Source organism: Amphiprion ocellaris, chromosome 10, assembly GCF_022539595.1.
Source record: "Amphiprion ocellaris isolate individual 3 ecotype Okinawa chromosome 10, ASM2253959v1, whole genome shotgun sequence".
Classification (NCBI taxonomy): Eukaryota; Metazoa; Chordata; class Actinopteri; family Pomacentridae; genus Amphiprion; species Amphiprion ocellaris.
Genome location: NC_072775.1, coordinates 35700150 through 35721029, shown reverse-complemented (window position 1 = coordinate 35721029; position 20880 = coordinate 35700150). Strand labels below are relative to the sequence as shown.

Here is a 20880-nt window from a genome sequence, read left to right as displayed (position 1 = left end):
AACTGCAGGCAGTGTTTCAGAGAACATCTACATCTACTAAATCATTTTGGACAACTTGACTGATTAGAGTTTTTGCAGTTTTTGCTATATATATATATATATATATATATATATATATATATATATATATATATATATATATATTTACATATATTTACAAGGAGAATATGTAAAATAATGGTTTTAAAAATCACCTTTTTCAGTCTTTAATATACAGAATTTTTGTTTCAAATGTCAGCAAATATCTGTGAAATACAAATATTTTTAGCTGATTAAATACAATAAAAGCATAATTATTGTAATTTTTTTATAATTAAAACATTGTTAAAGAACAAATGACCATTTGTACATTTATTGTGGACATTATTTACAGTTTTAGGGTTTTTTTTCTACAGTTAACATGTAAATCAAACCATTTTTCTGTGATTTTTACATGTAATTATCTGTAATTTAAAGAAACAGATTGACAAACAAGTGTTTAGTGTAATTTCCCTCAAAGCCAGCAGGGGGAGACAAAACCCAGAAAAGCAGCAGCTTCTGTAATACTGTTTTATTGTTTTTTCACATTTTTATTGACACAAGTCAAGTATAGAAGGCATCTGTAAACAGTGAGTCCACAAATCTACATGTTGCCTGTCAGCAGTCAGTCAGAAACTGTTGGTCTGAAATAAATACAATACTGAGAGAAAACGAGGAGGAGGAGGAGGCAACGTGCCTGAAGGAGCTCGTTGAGTCTGGAAATGAAACCACATCACGACATGAAACAACATGGAAACAGTAAAAAGAAACTGAAACAGCTGCAGGACTAAATCGGGGACGTTTTCCTCGTTAAAGACTCAAACTACGACCAAAATACTGAAACTGAATGATTCTGAGCTCAGAACTAAACTAAACAAAGTGTTCCGTCCTTGGAGTTGCTGTTCTGCTGGAAATAATTAGCTTTTAATTAAATCTTCCTTTATTTCTGAGGGTAAATCAGTAAACAGACGTCGTGTTGGTACAAAGATCCTGCATCACTTAGCGTTTGATGTTTGGTTTCAGGTCGTCGATAAAAACACCAGAACTGAGCTGAGCTTTCTGACTTTATCCACATTTGACCTGTTTTCATGTCGATAAACAAACGTGGATCAAACTTTAACACACATTTCTTACAATTTTGAGTCATTTCTGACAATTTTGGGTCATTTTGGACAATTTTTGCCTAAACTGCAGGCAGTGTAATATTTAATTAAAGAATCAATGAAAGGATTTACAAACAGCTAAAGCTCCTTCACTGGATTACCAGATAATAAAGTTGTAACGATTCAAACATGATTATTTCTGCAGCATATTGATGTTCTTAAACTGTTTCTTAGCTGCTAAAGATGCTAAATACTTCCAGGTCTGTTTGCAGCTTTTCTTAAAAACAGGTTAAAAATGTACTTTGCTTCTGTGCATCTGAACAAATCGACACGATGATAAACCGAATTTTCTCTCTTTAGGACGTTAACTTGTGTTTCAGGACGAGACTTTTATTCGTTCGTTGCGGCTTCGGTTTGAAGAATTGTCTCCGAAAGTAAAAATGCCACGATGACGAGACACAAACCGTTCTGATGAGTTTCATTCCTGCAGTTCCAGGTTTGTCCAGCAGGCGTCTAACATGACGCTGCTCTGCACCAAATAACGCATTTAGGTTCCGAAAAAAACACGTTGTTTTCTAAAGTTTCATCTGAACCACAGCAGAAGCAAATCCTCCCTGATTTTATTGACGACTCGGACATGTTTAACTGAGAAAAGCTGCTTTTCTGTGGTTTGAATTCTCCTTTTTGATGGTTTAAAAACATCTTTATGTGTCTATTTTATCTCCTTATTTACATGTTTACAATCTTATTAGTTGGAATTTGTTCATTATTGGTCTAATTTCACAAAAAAACTTAATTTTTACACCTATAAATTCAGTATTTCTATTATTATTATAATTATTATACAGAGAAATAAGCCTTCCTTCATTTTCTATATTTCAAAGAGAGAAATTCAAACCACACAGACCCAAAGAGAAGTTAAATATCAGCACCTCTGGTTTATTACAGGGTTTATTTGCTTCCACTTGGCTGCTGAAAACAACATTTTCACTATTTTACCTTCTAACTAATTTAAGCTTTAAATGGTTGAATATTGATGTCTGATTAGGAGATTTAGTTTTTTCTTCTGATTAAGTGATTTCTGTCGAGTCCTAAAAGTCTCATTTAAAAAAAAAAGAAAAAAGCATCAAAATCTGCCACCGCGTCAACAACATTTCAACAAATCCACTCGTTTTCATGAATTGTCTGGTTTTTAAAGCTGCTTTTTGTTGTCATTTTGAGGCTCATTTGCAGAAAAGGTCCTTTTAGCGGCTGCTGTGGAGCTTTTTGAACTTCATTCGCTGATAAAGTTTGAAATTATCATGGCTCTAGACGAGTTTAAACCTGTTTTCTCTGCAGATGAAGATCATGTGAAATAATGGAAAGCTCCAGTTCGGCTACTAAATGTTCACTTGCTTCTGAGAAAAGACTGGAAGAGTCTAATGGATGGATGAAGACCATGTGATTATACTATTAAAAAACAAACAAACAAAAAAAAAACCATAATCACATAAATTCAACTCGCTGGCAGATTTTTTTGCTTTTTGTTTTTTCAAGAAAACGACTTTTTAAATCCCAAAAGCACTAAAAATCACCCGACGACGCGTCGGTTAATTCCCAGCGTCATGATTCGTTGGTTGAAGAACTTCGGTGAAAATGATTGTGAACAGGAACTACGTTAGAAACCGGCAGAACAAGGTGAGCGTGGAGCGATCTAGAGCTAAACGATTAGTCAACTGACTTTAATCAACAACATCTCTGAGAATCAACTGAATCAAGTAAAAACACTAAACACTGAACAGTTCCAGCTTCTCTCTGGGAGGATTCGCTGCTTTTTTTCTCTTTTTTGAATACATATTTAAATTCATACATGTGTATATAGGACTAAAACCTGAATATCTTTGGGTTTTGGAATTTCGAGTTGAACAGAATGGGATCAGAAGATGGGATTTCGGGACAAAAGTGTGGCGTTCACAGTTTTTGACCTTATCAGCCGTGTTTCCGTCTAACTGTCAGAAGGTGGCGCTGCAGATTATGTGGCTGTTTGCTATCTGCTAAAAAAACTCTCAGAAGCAGAAACAAACCTTTATCCATCTACGAGATAAAAACTGAAAGAGGATTTGTTGCATTTCCTCTTTCACAGCAGCAGGTGGCGGCATTTAATGCTCTTTGCTTGAATTTGTTAAAAAAAAACAAACATCTCGAACCTGAAAAGCTTCGCTGCCAAACTGGAGACGTTTATTCTCACTGTTGTGATAAAAACTAAAACAGAAACACGGCTGAAGACTCGGCGTGAAGAAGAATCAGTAGATTTACAAAGAAAACAATCATTAGCTGCAGTTCGACAGTGATCTGGAGATGTTTCAGGACCTGGACCTGTTTCTTCGTTGCAGTTTTCCAAACCTTAACTCACAAACTGCATCTTTTTCTTTCACGGACAAAAGTCTGCAGTTGAACTTTTAACCAACAAGCTTCGGTCCAGAAACGCTGACGTTCGACTCGTCTTCCTACGTGTTCAGTTCTAATGTTTCGTGATCCAGAAGTCTGGATGCATTTAATGCAGAGAAGCCAAACAATCCGACTTTCAGCAGTGAAACTATGAGTGGTTGTGTAGCAGGAATCCATCCTGGTGACCTGTTGTCCAGCTCGGTTCTTTTCAAGTGTTTTAAACCCTAAAAAAATGACAAAAAAGAACAAAAAATGGACGCCGAACAGAGTTTTTCACGTAGCACCATGCCATCGGTTTCCAGTTTGGAACACTGAACAGTGTGTCACATTTCCATGGGGAGGTTTTTTCTTTTCTGAGATATGCCATGTCCAGAGAACAGAAAGCGCTCGGTGAGGAAATACAGAGGAAGAAGCAGACGTGAGGATGGAGCTGAGGTATCTGTTGGGGTTGGCTGTGTTTTACTGGACATGTGAGGACCATGGTGGCAGAAGGCACATGTTGCCGTGGTGGGAGGAGCTGAGGGTTGATGAGGATGAAGCCGAGCCTTCGTCTGCACAAACTGAACTCGCCTCAATGTTTCCACCACCCAAGCAGAAGATCAGAAAAGGTTCTGAGCAGAACCAGTGGGTGGTTCATCAGAGGAACCTCCAGGTCGCCTCCAACCGACCGGATCTCCAGATGAATCTGGAGCTCAGACTCGAACTGAAACTTGTTCCAGCGATCGGGCCGGTGCAGGCGAAGCCACCGCAGGAGGTGGAGGGGGAGGAGTTATTGCTTTCAGCTCGTTGCCGGGGCAACTCTGGGTGCTGACGCCGCGGTTCAGGGTGCCGGCTCGCGGTGGAGCGTTGGCGGGCGGAGCGTTGGGGTCGCTGCGGGGGATGTTGACCGGGCAGGACCGGGTCCGGGCGTGGCCCTTGTGGCCGCCAGGGTGGCAGACCAGGCTGCCCACGGTGTCGACGGGCGACAGGTGGCGCTTCAGCCAACGCTCCACCCGCTCCTCCTTGTACTTGATGGAGTACCAGGTGAGGAAAATGAAGAAGAAGCCGAGGAACTTGAGGCTGGCGGCGAGGCCGAAGTAGACGAAGCGCAGCGAGGTGACGTCGTATTCCCAACACGAGCCGTGGACGCCGCAGTCCTGCTGCCACAGCATACAGGTGGTGTCGATGACGGCGCCGAAGTAGATAGGAGTCGGGATGTAAGCTGAGAGAAGAACAGGAAGAGGAAACGACAAGACAAACAGAGAGAGAAAGGAAACAGAAAAAAGGAGGGAAAAGACACAAAGGGAGGGGAAAGAAAGAACAGAAGGAGAGTGGGTGACACCAGGGAGGGTAAAGGAAGATAAAGAGACAGTGAGCAGAAACAACCACAGACGAAAGAATTTCAAACTGACAAAATAATCTGAGAGTTGACTGTTGATTCAGTAAAACTGCAGAAGATGAGATATGTTATTCTGGCTCCAAAAACTCTGGATATCATAAAGTTAAATCGCAAATATGAAGAAAAAGTTCTTCTATAAACATCTTTATACATGATAAATGTTTGTTCACCAAAACAGGCCAAAAATCACCAAAATGCCACCATTTATCAGCCAGAACCTGCAGGCTGCAGGTTTTTATACTGCAGAGGAAAACTGTCCAGTGGACCAGAAGCTGAACATCTTTTAAACTGACGGCAGCATTCTGGAATCTAACTGACCTGGTTTGTCCTCATTCAGGACGTCTGAGACACTAAACAAATGTGTGATTTGCGCCGTCAGCCGGTCGGTCAGCAGAACGTGCAGCGTTTTTACAACGTTTAGCCGACGCTGCTTTTAAAGACACTTAACGACGTTTCCACTCACCGAGAGTCCTGAGCAGAACGAACTGCATCCCCAGAGCGAACGGCCTCTCCTGCTCTGCTACAGACCTGCAGCACAAACACCACCAATCCAGCAGAATATAATCAATAAAAGCTGACAGGAAGATTCAGGAGAACGTCCAAGTTACAATAATGCTTCATAGAGGTCTAGGTGTTCATAGAGGTCTAGATGTTCATAGAGGTCTAGATATTCATAGAGGTCTAGATGTTCATAGAGGTCTAGGTGTTCATAGAGGTCTAGATGTTCATAGAGGTCTAGATATTCATAGAGGTCTAGATGTTCATAGAGGTCTAGATGTTCATGGAGGTCTAGGTGTTCATGGAGGTCTAGATGTTCATAGAGGTCTAGATGTTCATGGGGGTCTAGATGTTCATAGAGGTCTAGATGTTCATAGAGGTCTAGGTGCTCATAGAGGTCTAGATGTTCATGGGGGTTTAGATGTTCATAGAGGTCTAGATGTTCATAGAGGTCTAGATGTTCATGGGGGTCTAGATGTTCATAGAGGTCTAGATGTTCATAGAGGTCTAGGTGCTCATAGAGGTCTAGATGTTCATGGGGGTTTAGATGTTCATAGAGGTCTAGATGTTCATAGAGGTCTAGGTGTTCATAGAGGTCTAGATGTTCATAGAGGTCTAGATGTTCATAGAGATCTAGATGTTCATAGAGGTCTAGATGTTCATAGAGGTCTAGAATAAAACAGAAGCAGCATGTTAAGTGCAGTAAAACCTTCTATTCTTTAAATGTTCAGTTTGACCACTTTATTTAATGCATTTGAGAACATTAACTTCAACTTGCCCATAAATATCTATAACCAGGTTTAAGTTCCTGCCTCAGTAACGTGGAGAAACTGTGAGATTTATAGAAACAAAGAGAAGAATCCTGAATAATCTGGTGTTCACGTTTGGGTTGTTTTATTTTTAAAATCATCACATTTTAGAAGAATTCCTGTCTGATCTTCTCTGATTTGCCAAAAGTTTTCAGAGCAAAACAGATATTTATAAAGATATTTGTGAAATTTGAGATGGACATACCAAACACTTTGTTTTGCCCACTGATTGTTGCTCACATTTAAATCTGAGTCTGTTTCAACAACAATATCTGAGGAATTATTAAAGATAAAAACCTGAAACTTCCTCTGTTATTTCTCATCATGTCATTGATTAAGAATCTGGAATATCAAACAAATAATCTCTGATTGTGGGTGAGTTGAAATGAAGGGTTAGAAGCAGAAAGGTCTGACTCACTTTCTGTAATTTTAGAGAAAAATGGGTTCAACGTTCAGTGTTTTTCAGAATGGGCTAACATTCCATTGTAACGCTGTATTTGGGTTGTGGGTTTGACCACTCTGATACTAGAATCTAGACCATAAAATATTACAGGGATTATATAAAACTCAGTTTGGATTGTTGTGGGTTCGACCACTCTGCTTCTAACTGCCTGATCTATGAAAGAAAAACGAAGCCGTCATTGAAACTCCATCTTTTCATGTCCTACAACTCGTCATATCTGCTCAATGAATTATCAAAGTTAAAAACTAAAATACCTTTTATTTTTTGTTCTGCATTATTGTGATGTGTAGCTGATATGGTTCAGAAAATATCACTAAATGACTTCTGCATTATCCATTTTCTTTGGTAATTTGCTCAAATAGGTGAGAGATTGGGTTGTATTTTGCTGCTACGTAGGTTTCTTACTGTCTTATTGTGATGTTTGACGACTTTACTCTCTTAAAAGTCAATAAGGTTTCTTAGGTTTGGATCTTTTTAGGATCAGTGTTTGGGGAACCTGGAGATGTGGCCAACAGTCAGTCATGTTGTGGATATTATCAACGCTGGTGTGGGTTCAGTGAATTCCCAGTTGACGCCTGTAGAGGGCGTACCTGAGCGTGACGATGATGGCGGAGGGCTGAGCGCAGGCCGTAATGAGGGTGACGATGAAGAGGAAGATGAGGAAGGGGATGAGGGTGCTGCAGGTGCGGTCGCATTTCCCCGACACGGCGTATCCGTTCTCGTTCAGGTACGTCTTCACGATGACGAGCTGCAGCTGGTTTCCACCCTGACCACCCGACGACGGCGTGATCACCTGCCGGCTCTGGACGCAGGCGCAGTCCGAGTAGTTCCTCACCTGGACACAGAGATCACTCATTATCTGCTGTTTGGGACAAATATTTGGACGGCATTTTGAGAATTTCATGTCTTCAGACCTGCAGATTTTCACAAATAAAACTCCTACAGCCATGAAATGCGGTGAGGACTCAGACAGAATCAAATCCAGCAGATTACAATGACTGAATGGATCCAACAGAGGACACAGTTTTAGTTACTGACTGTTATAAATGAAAACATGCAGAACTTTAAACCCAGGCTGGTCTAGTGTCTCCATAAAGGTCCTGTCAGTGTATATCTATGGATGGATCCATGTTTCTACTAAATTACAGTCTTTGGTCCACATTTCTCCAACTGTTGAGGCTCTAACATCAGTAGAATCTGATGTGTTAAAGTTTGACCAGACAAGGTTCCAATTTTTAGATATTTAGACTAAATGCTGATGTGGACTCATTGGTAGGAACCAGAACCTGGAGTTCATAGAGGTCTAGATGTTGATGTTCATAGAGGTCTAGATGTTGGTGTTCATAGAGGTCTAGGTGTTCATAGAGGTCTAGGTGTTCATAGAGGTCTAGATGTTGGTGTTCATAGAGGTCTAGATGTTGATGTTCATAGAGGTCTAGATGTTGGTGTTCATAGAGGTCTAGATGTTGATGTTCATAGAGGTCTAGATGTTGGTGTTCATAAAGGTCTAGGTGTTCATAGAGGTCTAGGTGTTCATAGAGGTCTAGGTGTTCATAGAGGTCTAGATGTTGGTGTTCATAGAGGTCTAGATGTTGATGTTCATAGAGGTCTAGATGTTGGTGTTCATAGAGGTCTAGATGTTGATGTTCATAGAGGTCTAGATGTTGGTGTTCATAAAGGTCTAGGTGTTCATAGAGGTCTAGGTGTTCATAGAGGTCTAGGTGTTCATAGAGGTCTAGATGTTCATAGAGGTCTAGATGTTGGTAATAGATGAGCAGAGTTACAAGATGCTTCATGTTAATTCATGTAGACATTTACCAACATAGAGGCTGATTTTGCCTCATTAATGTTCTCGTGAATATACTTGAAATGATAAATATCATTTACTTTCCACACATCAGATTCTACTGATGTTAGAGCCTCAAAAGTTGGTGAAATGTCGACCAAAACTGTATTTCAGTAGAAATATGGATCCACCCATACATACACGTTTACAGGAACTTTATGGAGACACTAGACCAGCCTGGTTTAGAGATTTTGCCCATTTTTCCATTATTAAGGACCAGTCATTTAAAAATCGTCCTCTACTGGATCCATTCAGTCGTTCTGATCTGATGAAAATATTCTGTCTCTTCTCACCACATTTCATGTCCGATAGATTTATTTGTGGAGATATTGAGCCTTTAAAATGGATTCAGCCAAAAATATTTGACCTGTCTTGGGTCCAAAATAACAAATAAACAAACTAAATCTCAGATGCTGCAACATGATTCTTGAATTCTTGCTTCTGAGACCAAACATGTTCACTTCTAGATGTTCCCATATCTTTAAAATACAACCCTATCATCAATTTCTTTAAAACTTTCAGGACTTAAAATCTCACACGTTCAACTGAGTTTCTTCTGAGTTTCTCGGTTCCTGAACTTCACTGAACCAGTCGCCGTTCCTCCTCAGGTCTTGAAGACCATTAAATTTATTTTTCATGGTGTATTTGTTGGACTTTGGGACTGAAAGTAGGAAAGCGGAGGTGAGTTCTGGTGCTTCTTACCCCGGTGCTGTCGTTGGCCACACTGCTGCAGCCGGCCAGGCAGGGGTTGAAGTAGGTGATGCCGTCGGAGCCGCAGACCGGAGCGTACTCATGGATTTTACAGCCACAGTTCACGTTACAGCCTCCGGTCAGGTTCCTCTGAGTCATGGTGAGTGTTGGTCTGCAGAGGAAACAGAAACCAGCATTTAAACTGAAGCTTTCCTGAACACACTGATATGATTAGTGGAGCTAAAGTAGAATCACAACACAGCGTCTGGTGGTTTTAATCAACATTTAGCCTGAATATTAAACCAAACGTTTTATTCAAGCTGAGCTGTTAACCATCATAGTAACTGTAAGATGCTAATAATGGGCTTGTTTTTAATCAATAACTTTGGTTTTGTACAACATGGAATTTATTTTAGTATCGTTTCTCCTTGGTGAGGAGCACAGACAGAGAAACAAGTGATTAAAAAGGCGAGATAAACGGGAGAGTAAGGCGTGATAGAAACACTAAATGCAGTTTTTAGAACATGATTTAATTTACTGAAGGTATAATGATGTCCAGACCATCTTGCCCTATGTGAAAATGTAATTGCCCCCTTAGTTACCAATCTACCATATGACCAAGTTCATTTGGTAATTTCACCATTCAGACCCGCATATGACTCTAAACATCACTGCAGTGTGACAAATACACAAAAATGGAAGATTTCTGTCAAATAGTTTAACACGGTGTTCTAAGTTATTGGGGGAAAATCCACCCACAAACAATACGTTAAGGGATGTTTTATGAACAGTAATGCTGAAAAATTTGAAAAAAGACACCATAAAAGTCAGCAACAGCTTTCACAGCACGACAAGACTGAACAGTGACGAAAAAGAATGAAAAAGAAGCAAAAACGCTGTGGAGAGAACACTAAGAATGGAGGGAAATAACGGACGACTGGACGTCTACACGACTGTAACGGCTCCTCTCAACAGGTTCGCAGATAAAATGGAAAATTCCTAAAATTCAGCCAAACATTTTTGACAGAACAAAATTTTGGTTAAGTTTTAGACGAAGCTGCAACATGTTTCCTGGATTCTGTCTGAACTGAGAGAGTCTCTGAGCCCCGTGTTCAGTTTTAGATCTTAAAAATACAACAATATCTTTAACTTCTTTACAACTTTCAGGACTTGAAATCACAAATGTTCAACTGTATTTTAGTAGAAACATGGATCCATCTGTAGATAAACACTTACAGGAACTTTATGGAGACACTAGACCACCCTGGTGTGAATATTTTGTACTTTTTTTCATTTTTAAGGACCAATCATTAAAACGGTGTCTTCTGCTGGATCCATTCAGTCGTTCTGGTCTGATGAAACTATTCTGTCTGTTCTCACCACATTTTATGGATGTTGGACTTTTATTTCTGGAGATACTGAATCTTTGAAATAGATTCACATATGAGGCATTTTTTGATGATGAAAAGATAAAAAATGACTGTTGTGACAACGTGAAATTTGCAAAATTCGGCTAAAAATATTGGGTCTCAAATAACAAACTATAAAACTAACTAAATCTTAGATACTGTGGCAACATGATTCCTGAGTTCTTGTTTCTGAGGCTAAATATATTCACTTTTAAATGTTCCTAAAGCTTTAAAATACAACCCCATCATCAACTTCCTCAAACCTTTCAGGACTTAAAATCACCAACATTCAACTGAGTTTCTTGATTCCTGAACTTCCCTGAACCAGTCGCTCTTCCTCCTCACTGTCCCCATCATTCCTCATTGTTTGCTCACTCTTCCTTACTGTAGATCCTCCTCAGGTCTGTTTGAATGTTTTTTTCCTGCTGACTTTGAGAGACCAGTTTTCAGGACAGACGGTGACAGAAGGTTTAGAAATAGAGGGATGAAGATGAAGGAAGGATAAAGGACAAACTAAGACGGCATGGCGGAGAAAGGACGAGTAGAAGAAGCAGAAAACAGAGATAATGAGATAAAGAAGATGAATGGGAGGAGATTAAAAGCTGGAAGAACGGACTGGGAGGGAAATAAAAAGGCCAGAGGGAGGAAGAGGAAGGCCGGCAGGAAGCCAGAGATCTTCTCCTCCAAGCTGTCCTTGGACGTCTTCCATCGCCGCCATGTAATCGCTCTCAGGGACGCCGAGTCCGACAGGAAACGCCTCCGTTCGCCGCCATCCTGCCCCCGTCTGAACACCCGGCCACAGATGGGCCGATAAAAACTGATAAAAACGACTGAAGAAAGGCCGAGCGGCTTCAGGTGGAGCTCTGAGAAGATCCAGGAAAGCTTCCAGCGCGTCCATCAGGAAGATTAAAAGACGCCGTTAGCTAAAATCAGTTTAGTGTGTCGAAGGAAAGACTCAGCAGAATTCAGCGTTTTTACTGTTGGTGATCATTTATGTGATGTTTCTGTTTCTACCCAGAGTATTAAGCAAAGAATGTTGGAACGCATCCTTTAGGACGGATCATTTTCTGTGTGAAACATAAAAACACCCATCACCTTATAAGCTGCCTCATTTTCCTCATTGTGGAGAAATTTTACCTCATCGTGTCTTCATTTTACTTCTCTACGGGCTCAATTTTATTCAAACGTTGCTCCTTTTTCCTCATTGTAGAGACATTTTTTCTTCACTGTGTGCTCATTTTCCTTATTTTGGGCTCATTTTCCTCACTGGAGACAAAATTTTCCTCAGTGTCCTCATTTTTCTTCTCTACAGGCTCATTTTTACTCACTATGGGCTCTTTTTTCCTCACTGTATCCTATTTTACACTATTTGGAGAATTCTGTCATTTTTGTCATATTTTAAGTCATTTTGGACAATTTTTGAACCATTTTAAAGCATTTTTAAGTCATGTTGGAAAAGTTTGTAATCATTTTGAAGAATTTTGAATCACTTTGGAAATGTTTGGAGTCATTTCATAAAATGCCTGAGTCATTTTTTTCTGATTTTAAGTCATTTTGGACAATTTTTTTGTCGCTTTGGAACTTTCAGTCATTTTGGAAACGTTTTTGTCGGCTGATCCCACAATCATCCTTATTAATAGAGAATGATAATTATGGACGACAGGTTCTCTATTATAACGTGATGTTAAAACATTTAATGTATATCAGTTCCAAATATCGGTTATTGCTCCACCAAGGAACGTGGCCAATTTATGTGATGATCAGCGTCTGTCTGTCTGTCTGTCTGTCTGTCTGTCTGTCTGTCTGTCTGTCTGTCTGTCTGTCTGTCTGTCTGTCTGTCTGTCTGTCTGTCTGTCTGTCTGTCTGTCTGTCTGTCAGCAACATGATTCAAAAACAGATCAACGGATTTGGATGAAATTTTCAGTGAAGATCAGAAATGACACAAGGACCAAGTGATTAGATTTTGGCAGTGATGCAGCTTATAGTCTGGATCCAGAGATTTGTTAAATATTTCTGTATCATTGCCAGATAGCAGCACAGTGTCACTGTAACCATGACAACAAGTGAACACTACATCAGCTGCCTGCTGACGATCACATGATTGTGATCCTACTACAAATCCACCTCTGAGGACTTATCAGGACTTATCAGTCAGAAATGATCCAAGGAACAACTGATTAAATTGTGGGGGTGTTTCTGAGTCACATCAATTCCCGCCGCCCGCTACATATTTAGGTCACGTGATCCGATATCCGTACATAACGTACACATGCAGAACACACGCCTGTGCTCAGAGCAAGGTCATTTAGTTTGTGGGTTCATCTACATTAAATAACCACATTCCATGTTGTTGTGATTTCTGATCATCAATAACTAAAAATTAATGTTGCATTTAAAAAAAAACCAAAAAACCCCACTGCATTTCTGCCATGTGGGGTAATGAGCAGCCTTGGAGGAGGACTGCACTCTCTGGGGGCTTTTCTAGTTGTTCTTACTTTATTACCAATAATGGCTATCAGGACTCTGAATGAGGTTCTGCTGAAAACACACCGTCTGACCTGTGATTTGGAGCTGAAGATGTTAACTTCTCCTGCTGTCTGAATGTTAAACTCTCTGTAGCTACAGGACGTTAAACTGGATCTACAGAGCAGCCGAGGAGGTAAAAAGAGAGACTCCTCTTTCTTTCATAACTGTGTTTTTCTGTGTGGGCGGCTGGAGCTCTTCTGTCCGTCCTGGACTCACCCGGTGGTGTAGGGGATGTTGATTCCTCCCAGGTTGATGCTCTCGCAGCCGACGATGAACAGCGTGGAGAAGCAGAGCAGCGACACGCCGCTGCAGATCATGGCCAGCTTGGCCGACTCGCGAGCTCCGAGCTTCAGCTTCTTGATGATGTAGCCGCCGAGGACGATGCCGACGCCGGCGCTGGGAACGATGATCACACCTGAGGAGGGAAGAATTAATCCCCATTAATACGCAGGTTTGGTCAAAGCAGTAAAACTAGAGGTTCCAAACTCAGTGGACGACGACGGGAAACATGAAACTGTTGAGAAAAAATGTGGTTCAACCTGAATTTAACATGAAAAATGACAAAAACTAAACAAAATGACATAAAACATGCTATAAATGACACAGTACTGATATAAAATAAATAAAAGTCTAATCTAATGCTGGTAATTATACTAATATACACATGATAATGAAATATTGCACCTGAAAAATTAGACAAACATGAAAATTAAATATTAGACTGACAATGTTGTACATGAAAGTGAAATGTTAATTTATTATCATTTGTGGCTTAAAAACTCCACAAAGTTTACTGCGGTTTGTAGCTAAAACCCAACAAATCCCCACATAAATATCCATATTTATGCTGTGAACGCAGAAATTGTTGTAATAATGAGGCATTTTTTGATGATTTTAATCTTCACCACTTAATAATTTCATTCATAACTCTTTGTTTTGCTTTGTGTCTAAATTTAGGCATTTTGTGTCTCCTTTTTGTCGTTTAATGTGACATTTTGATTGTTTTATGTGTTTTTGGGACAGTTTTGTTTCTTTCTCTCTTTCCTCTTTCCAGTGTTCAGACTGAGACGCCTGGATGGATTTAAACTGATCTGGTGTCAGTTTCTACCAAAACTCAGATTTTCCTCCTCCTAAATGTCACGGTTCTATCTGCTGGACTGATGAAGTTCTGGAAAAGTCCATTAAAAAGTGATAAATCTGGATCCACCTCTATGGACTTGAAGGACCTGGAACTCTGAAATATTCACAGGATGAAGGTAGAACTCACCTTTAAGCCACAGTTTGGTTAATTTACATGATTTTTATTCTTTTTGTTAGGTTATTGTTAGCGTTAGTGTTTTGTTCCATACTTTGGTCATTTTGTGTCTTCATGAGTTCATTTTATGTCACATTTTGTGATCGTTTTGTGACGTTTTGGTTGTTTTATGTCTTTATGTTGTGGTTTTATGTAAAACTTTGGTCAATTTATATTTCTGAGTTCATCAGGTGTCATATTTTGGTCGTTTTACATCTTTTTACATCCCGGTTGGGTTGTTTTCATCATTTTGTGGTTGTTTTGTGTTGTACTTTGGCCATTTTATGTCTTTATGAGTTCATTTTGGTTGTTTTGTATTGTTTAGTGGTAGTTTAGTGTCACATGTTGGCTGTTTTACATCATTTTGGGCACTTTGTAATTTTGGTCGTTTTACATTTTCATGCATCCCAGTTTGGTTGTTTTTCATCGTTTTGTGGCCATTTTATGTTGTACTTTAGTCATTTTATGTCTTTTATGGGTTCATTTTGTGTCACATTTTGGTTGTTTTACATAATTTTGTGGTTGTTTTTTATCACATTACAGTGGATATGATTCGTTCACAGACCAGAAGTATTCCCAGTATGAAGGTAGAACTCTGATCATTACTAAAGTTAGTGGACATAAAGAACCAGATGATCTGAGGAGGTTTTCTCAGATGTGCTTGATTTTATCTGGGCTGACGTCAGACTGATTGTGCTGACTAATCTTCAACCTGCTACACACTTCTTCCTCACTCGTCCACAGACTCTCTATCTCTTAGAAATGATCTGATTTCTGTCTCTGGAGGATGATGATGTGGAAATATGTCTGAGTGGCGGTTCTGGCTTCACTTCCCACTCAGCCGAGACACTTACACAACTCAGCACCGAAACGTTTCTCACAACAACATGTGGCTTCACTGGACAGGAGCGTGACTCAGACGCCTTAAAACCTCCGGATGAGGGAGTGGAGTGTTTAAAAACTCGCCGGTGAATAACAGCTTTTTGTGTGGACGGTTCAGATGAGTCACCTGCAGCTGTGACGACAAATCAAAGGCAGGTTTTCAAAAGGCCACAGTTTCATCCTGCAGCTCAACCCTCCGACAACGGAAAACCACGTGAATGCCGATATCAAAGCCCGGTTTAGTTGGAGAATTTTCCATCTCGTTCCTGGAGAGAAGTGTGTATCTGCAGACATGTCGGTGAAACTGAGAGAGAAAAGCAGAGGAGAGCTTCTAAATGTGGTGAAGCTAAAATACCCACAGAGACTGAGAAGGTCATCGTCAGCAGGATGGATCTGCAGCTTCAACTGGAACAGAGGAGCTGAGAGCTGCACTACAGCAGCTCTGACATGTTCAGCCTTTATTTAGCCTTAACCGGCTCAACAAAACCCAAAACCTCCATCAGGGGTCAGACGGTGGATCTCAGCTGGATTTGTCGACCAGGTTTTCTGCCTCAGACTCCAGTAAAAGATTTAATTGTTGTGCTGTTTATTTCTGTTTATAACGGAGAGCTGTGAGGAATATAAATGTTTATTACAGTAAGTTATTTTAAATGAGATAAACTCTGGTAGAAAACTGTGGACGCTGTGAGTAAATATATTGATTTTATAGTTGAACATTAGAGCTCTGAAACTTTAAACTTCATTCATTTAAACATCGACTGGTCCCAGAATGAAGGAAACAAGAAACCAGTTCAGTTTTTGGACAAATCAAAGTGAAGTTATTGATTGAATATTTTCTGTTATAAACCCCAACAGACTGATCATTTGGTCATTTTATGTCTTTAGGATTGGACGTCTCATTTTGGCTGTTTTACATCGTTTTGTGATTTTTGTGTGACATTTAGTGGTTTTATCTCTTTATGTTGTGGTTTTGTGTAAAATTTTGGTCAATTTATGTCTATGAGTTCATTTGGTGTCATATTTTGATCGTTCTACATCTTTTTACATCCCGGTTTTGTTGTTTTCCATAATTTTATGATTGTTTTGTGCCGTACTTTGGTCACTTTATGTCTTGTGCACAGAACAGACTTCCTTCCTACATTCTGCTGCTAACTCTTTCCATACCGTCACTTCAGTCAGACCTAACTTTGAAACAGGAGGCTTTTAGAAATCGATGGTTGCAGGATAATTTCATTTGAGTACAATTTGAAAACCTGACTGAGTTTCAGCACCAGCAGAGTAAAACTGACTGGAACCAAACATAAAAACGTCTTTATGTGTATTCTGCAAAATCAACTGAAGGTATGAAGGTTCCCATGGAAACGCACCGCACACAGTGTACCTGCTGTAACTGTAAACCTTCATTCAGTTTTACAGGTTTGCAGATAAAACTTCAGAATCAGAATCATCAGAAGAAGAGCTGGTTGAAGAGAGACGCTCCTTAAAGCCGATTTAAATCCAAACAGAACCTCCTCCAGACCAGCTTAGCTCCGCAGCATCAGTTACCGTGGTGATCAGGCTGTGCAGCACCAGTTAAAAGCTTCCTTGTGTCGACTCTAAAGCTAACTCTCTGTGTTTCAGTGTTTAACGTGTGATTGTGGAACGTCGCTGTTTAAAGCACTCAGAGCTCCCAGGTGCCTCTTTCATTTGAAGACTTGCTTTATTATTAATGTATTCAGCTCCTCCTGCTCAGCTCGCTGAGAAAAACCAGAGCTAAACCGGCAGAAACTAAAGTCCTGTGTCAATGTTCTGGTCTGTCTGTGAGATATTCAACAACTAGATTCTTTAAGAGGCTTTTATGCAAAAAATAGATTTTTCGAAGCACCAGATTTTTAAGAAGTCCTATTTCAGAGGCTCCAGAGCTGGATGAGGTGATGAGGAAGCGCTAGTTCAGCTCACCGGTGTAGATGCTGGCGTTGGAGGCCGGGATGCCGAACTGAGACTCGATGAATTTGGGGATGAAGGTGATGAAGGCGGTGACGATGGCGCTCTCGGCCGTGTAGGACAGGCTGACGAACAGGAAGGTCACGTTACTCAGGATCCTCACGGCGGCTTTGGGCAGGTCTGGAAGGAAAGGAACAGCTTTAATATTTAATGTTCTCTGCTGGTTGAACTGCAGGCTTTGTGTTAGCAGGTACAGTGAAACCAGCAGCAGTTTATGAATAAAATGTCCTGCCTAGACTCACTTTAAGCTGTTATTCCTGTTCCAGTTTGAACTTCAGCTCGACATCAGACGAATGAGAGAATTCATGGTTCCAACTGTGTAAACTAAAGTAAAACAGGAAGTGAAATGATTCTACTTCCTCTCTTTGTATTCGGTCTCCTTTAAGTGTCACTGATCAGAAGCTAAAAGTCCATTTTATTCCCTTGAACATTTATTCCCCTTGAAAATGGAATAAAGGTTCAAAATGATTAGCCAAAGGTGGTAAGGTGTCTCCGTAACGGTCCTGTAAGTGTTTATCTATGGATGGATCCATATTTCTACTAAAATCCAGTCTATGGTCCACATTTCTCCAACTGCTGAGGCTCTAAAATCAGTAGAATCTGATGTGTTAAAGTTTGACCAGACAACGTTCCAGTTTTTACATGTTTAGACTAAATGTTGATGTGGACTCATTGGTAGGAACCAGAACCTGATGTTCATAGAGGTCTAGATGTTCATAGAGGTCTAGATGTTGGTGTTCATAGAGGTCTAGATATTCACAGAGGTGTAGATGTTGGTGTTCATAGAGGTGAAGAATCTGAATCTGAAGGTCAGATTCTACTGATGTTAGAGCCTCAAAAGTTGGTGAAATGTCGACCAAAGACTGGGTCCATCCATATATAAACACTTACAGGAACTTTACGGAGACACTAGACCAGCCTGGATTGGAAATTTTGCACGATTTCCATTTTGAAGGACCAAAAATTAAAACTGCTGAATCCATTCAATCATTTTGATCTACTAGAAACTATTCTGTTTGTTCTCACCACATTTATGGGCTGTGAGAGTATTATTTCTGGTGACACCAAAAGATTAAAGTGGTTTTTCAAGGTAACATTTTTCCTTAGGGTCTGAAAACATGACATTCTCTAAATTCAGCCAACATATTTTGCAGATCTTCGTTCTGGGGCCCAGATAAACTGAACTGAAGGTAGACGGTGGAGCAGCAGCGTTTTACCTTTGATGTCTTTGCCGAAGCCCATGGACGAGGTGACCGTCTGGTTCTTGTTGTTGCTCTTCTCCTTCAGGACGTCGTCGTCGCTGGACAGGTCGTCCAGGCTCAGCTTTTTCCTCCTCTTCTTCTTCTTGTGTCGGGGCGGCAGCTTCTTGGGGAAGGTGAACATAGGGAAGATGACGAGCAGCATGGCGACGGCACACAGCAGGAAGCCGCTCCACCTGAACGACCAAAACACAGGAAGACCACCGAGTTAGCAGTTCTGAAGCCCACCAGCAGGTTTAAAGGCATGTTAACGTCAAAAAATGTTTTTAAAAAAACACAAGTTATCAGAGCCACAAACTGGATGAAAAGAAAGAATCTGATGGTACTTGAACGACTCATCTGCAACATTTGTTCCTGCAGAAAAGTCAACAAAAACTGAGCTTAAAAACTGTGATATTTCATCAAAATCACTTTTGTAAAAGTCTGCAAAAAATAAAGTATTTGAAATAACCAAATTCTGTATAAAACTCAAACTTTTGCACTCCTCGATGCAACCGTCAACTCTTGACTGACTCAGCTGTGACCAACAGTCACGTGATGAAAATTCAGAGTTTTCGGCTGAACTGCAGGCAGTGTTTCCTCAGGAATCTTAACAGCCAAAACTAGCTGCTGGGAATGGAAGGTTTGTTATTATTATTATTATTATTATTATTATTATTATTATTATTATTATAAATTACATGATTTAGAAGAGCCACAAGTTGTAATAACAAAGAGAATTATCAAATATTCAACTATACAAGGAAGTTTTGTTAACCCCTTAATGCCTGAATTTATTTACAATTAAATTTAAAAAAATAACCTTTTGGGTGTTTTTGCTTTCCAGCTGATGCTAAAATAAGTGGAGATTGTTAATTTGTCTATTACATATGGAACAGTTATAATAATAACAGATCTACAATAATTAGGTCCCACTCCAAACGATCCTACCAGAAACCAGTGTTTTAAAAGGTTCCGAGGTACGTATTGAATATGCACAAACTGGCATTGGGGGAATGGATACGCTGTCTATGCTGCAGTCTGAATGAAAGTGGTATGATGAGAACTTGTGACAAAAGGAGACAAAAGGTTCAGTAACCATGAGGGACTCACAGTTTTGTTGGTGAAATCAATCAAATCCAACCTTAAAGTCACAATATGTCATCAAATGACCTTTAATTTTGCTTGCCTCATTTGAAAATTTACTGGAAATTAAACAGATTCCCTAAAAAACTAAAAACTGCAACCGTGAAGTCTCGACTGACTCGGCTGTGACCAACAGTCAGGTGATTAAAATTCAGAGTTTTCAGCTGAACTGCAGGAAGTGTTTCCACAGAGCAGAGAGAAAACATGGACGGAAACTAATTTAAAACACTAAGATGAAAAATGTCCCCAAATTACAGCATCTATCAGAGGCAGAAACTATAAAATCAAGAAGAATTGTATGATTTTTAACTTTCCAACAGTCCTTTGGCGTATCACGTGTGGTGAGAATTTCGGCTGGAAAAATAACCAAATCTTAAAAAAAAATTCTAAACGTCTCTACCAGATTCTACAAAAACTAATAATTCTACAGTTTTCGATGAAACTGTGAAGCCTTTAGTGACTCAACTGTGACCAACAGTCAGGCGACAACAATTCAGAGAGTTTTGGGCTGAACTGCAGGCAGTGTTTCCACAGAGCAGAAAGGAGACGAGTGTGGAGCAAAATTAAAAATGAAAATAGAGAAATATCTGTCATATATGACTGTCAGATGATAACACATAATTGAGGTGCTGAAATCCAACAAAGCTTGAGGAAGTAGAGCTCAGGGCTGAGTCACGCTTAAAAAGAAGCAGTTTATATGAAACGTTCAGTCTCTAAAGGAATTAAATTTAACCCCAAAAACCTGCTGCTGGATTTGAATGACATCTTGTGTTTTTAAAAATCCCCCAAAAAACTAATCATGAGAGCCAAAATAAGTAAAAACAAGGAGAATCATCAGAATTTCAGCTTCAGTTTTGTCAGGAAAATGAACCAAATCTCAGTTTTAATTGCAATATTTCATCAAGATTTTTTTTTTCATTTGCTGTTTGAAAATTCTCCAGAAATAAAGGCCTTGATCCAACCAGATTCTGTAAAAAACAAAAAATTCTTCAATCCTCAGCGTAACTGTGGAGCCATGACCAACTCAGCTGTGACCGACAGTCACATGCCGAAAATTCATGAAGTTTTCGGCTGAATTGCAGGAAGTGTTTCCAGAGAGCAGAGTGGAGACGAGTGTGGAGCTAAATTAAAAATGTGATCAGTAAAATATTGACAGTATGAGGCGCTATG

At 39.8% G+C, this 20880-nt stretch overlaps 1 protein-coding gene across 1 annotated transcript in view; it reads right to left on the bottom strand.

Moving 5' to 3' along the window:
• Nucleotides 1-535: 535 nt before the first annotated feature.
• LOC111563110 (solute carrier organic anion transporter family member 5A1-like) overlaps nucleotides 536-20880 on the bottom strand; it is a 42139-nt gene continuing 21794 nt past the window's right edge. The window contains exons 3-9 of the mRNA XM_023262027.3: nucleotides 18544-18761; nucleotides 17282-17446; nucleotides 13384-13582; nucleotides 9245-9404; nucleotides 7287-7531; nucleotides 5390-5454; nucleotides 536-4749 (exon numbers count right to left, since the gene is read on the bottom strand). Of these exons, the coding sequence (XP_023117795.1) occupies nucleotides 4241-4749; nucleotides 5390-5454; nucleotides 7287-7531; nucleotides 9245-9404; nucleotides 13384-13582; nucleotides 17282-17446; nucleotides 18544-18761 (1561 nt within the window). The 3' untranslated portion in view covers nucleotides 536-4240. The remainder of the gene's footprint in view (nucleotides 4750-5389; nucleotides 5455-7286; nucleotides 7532-9244; nucleotides 9405-13383; nucleotides 13583-17281; nucleotides 17447-18543; nucleotides 18762-20880) is intronic.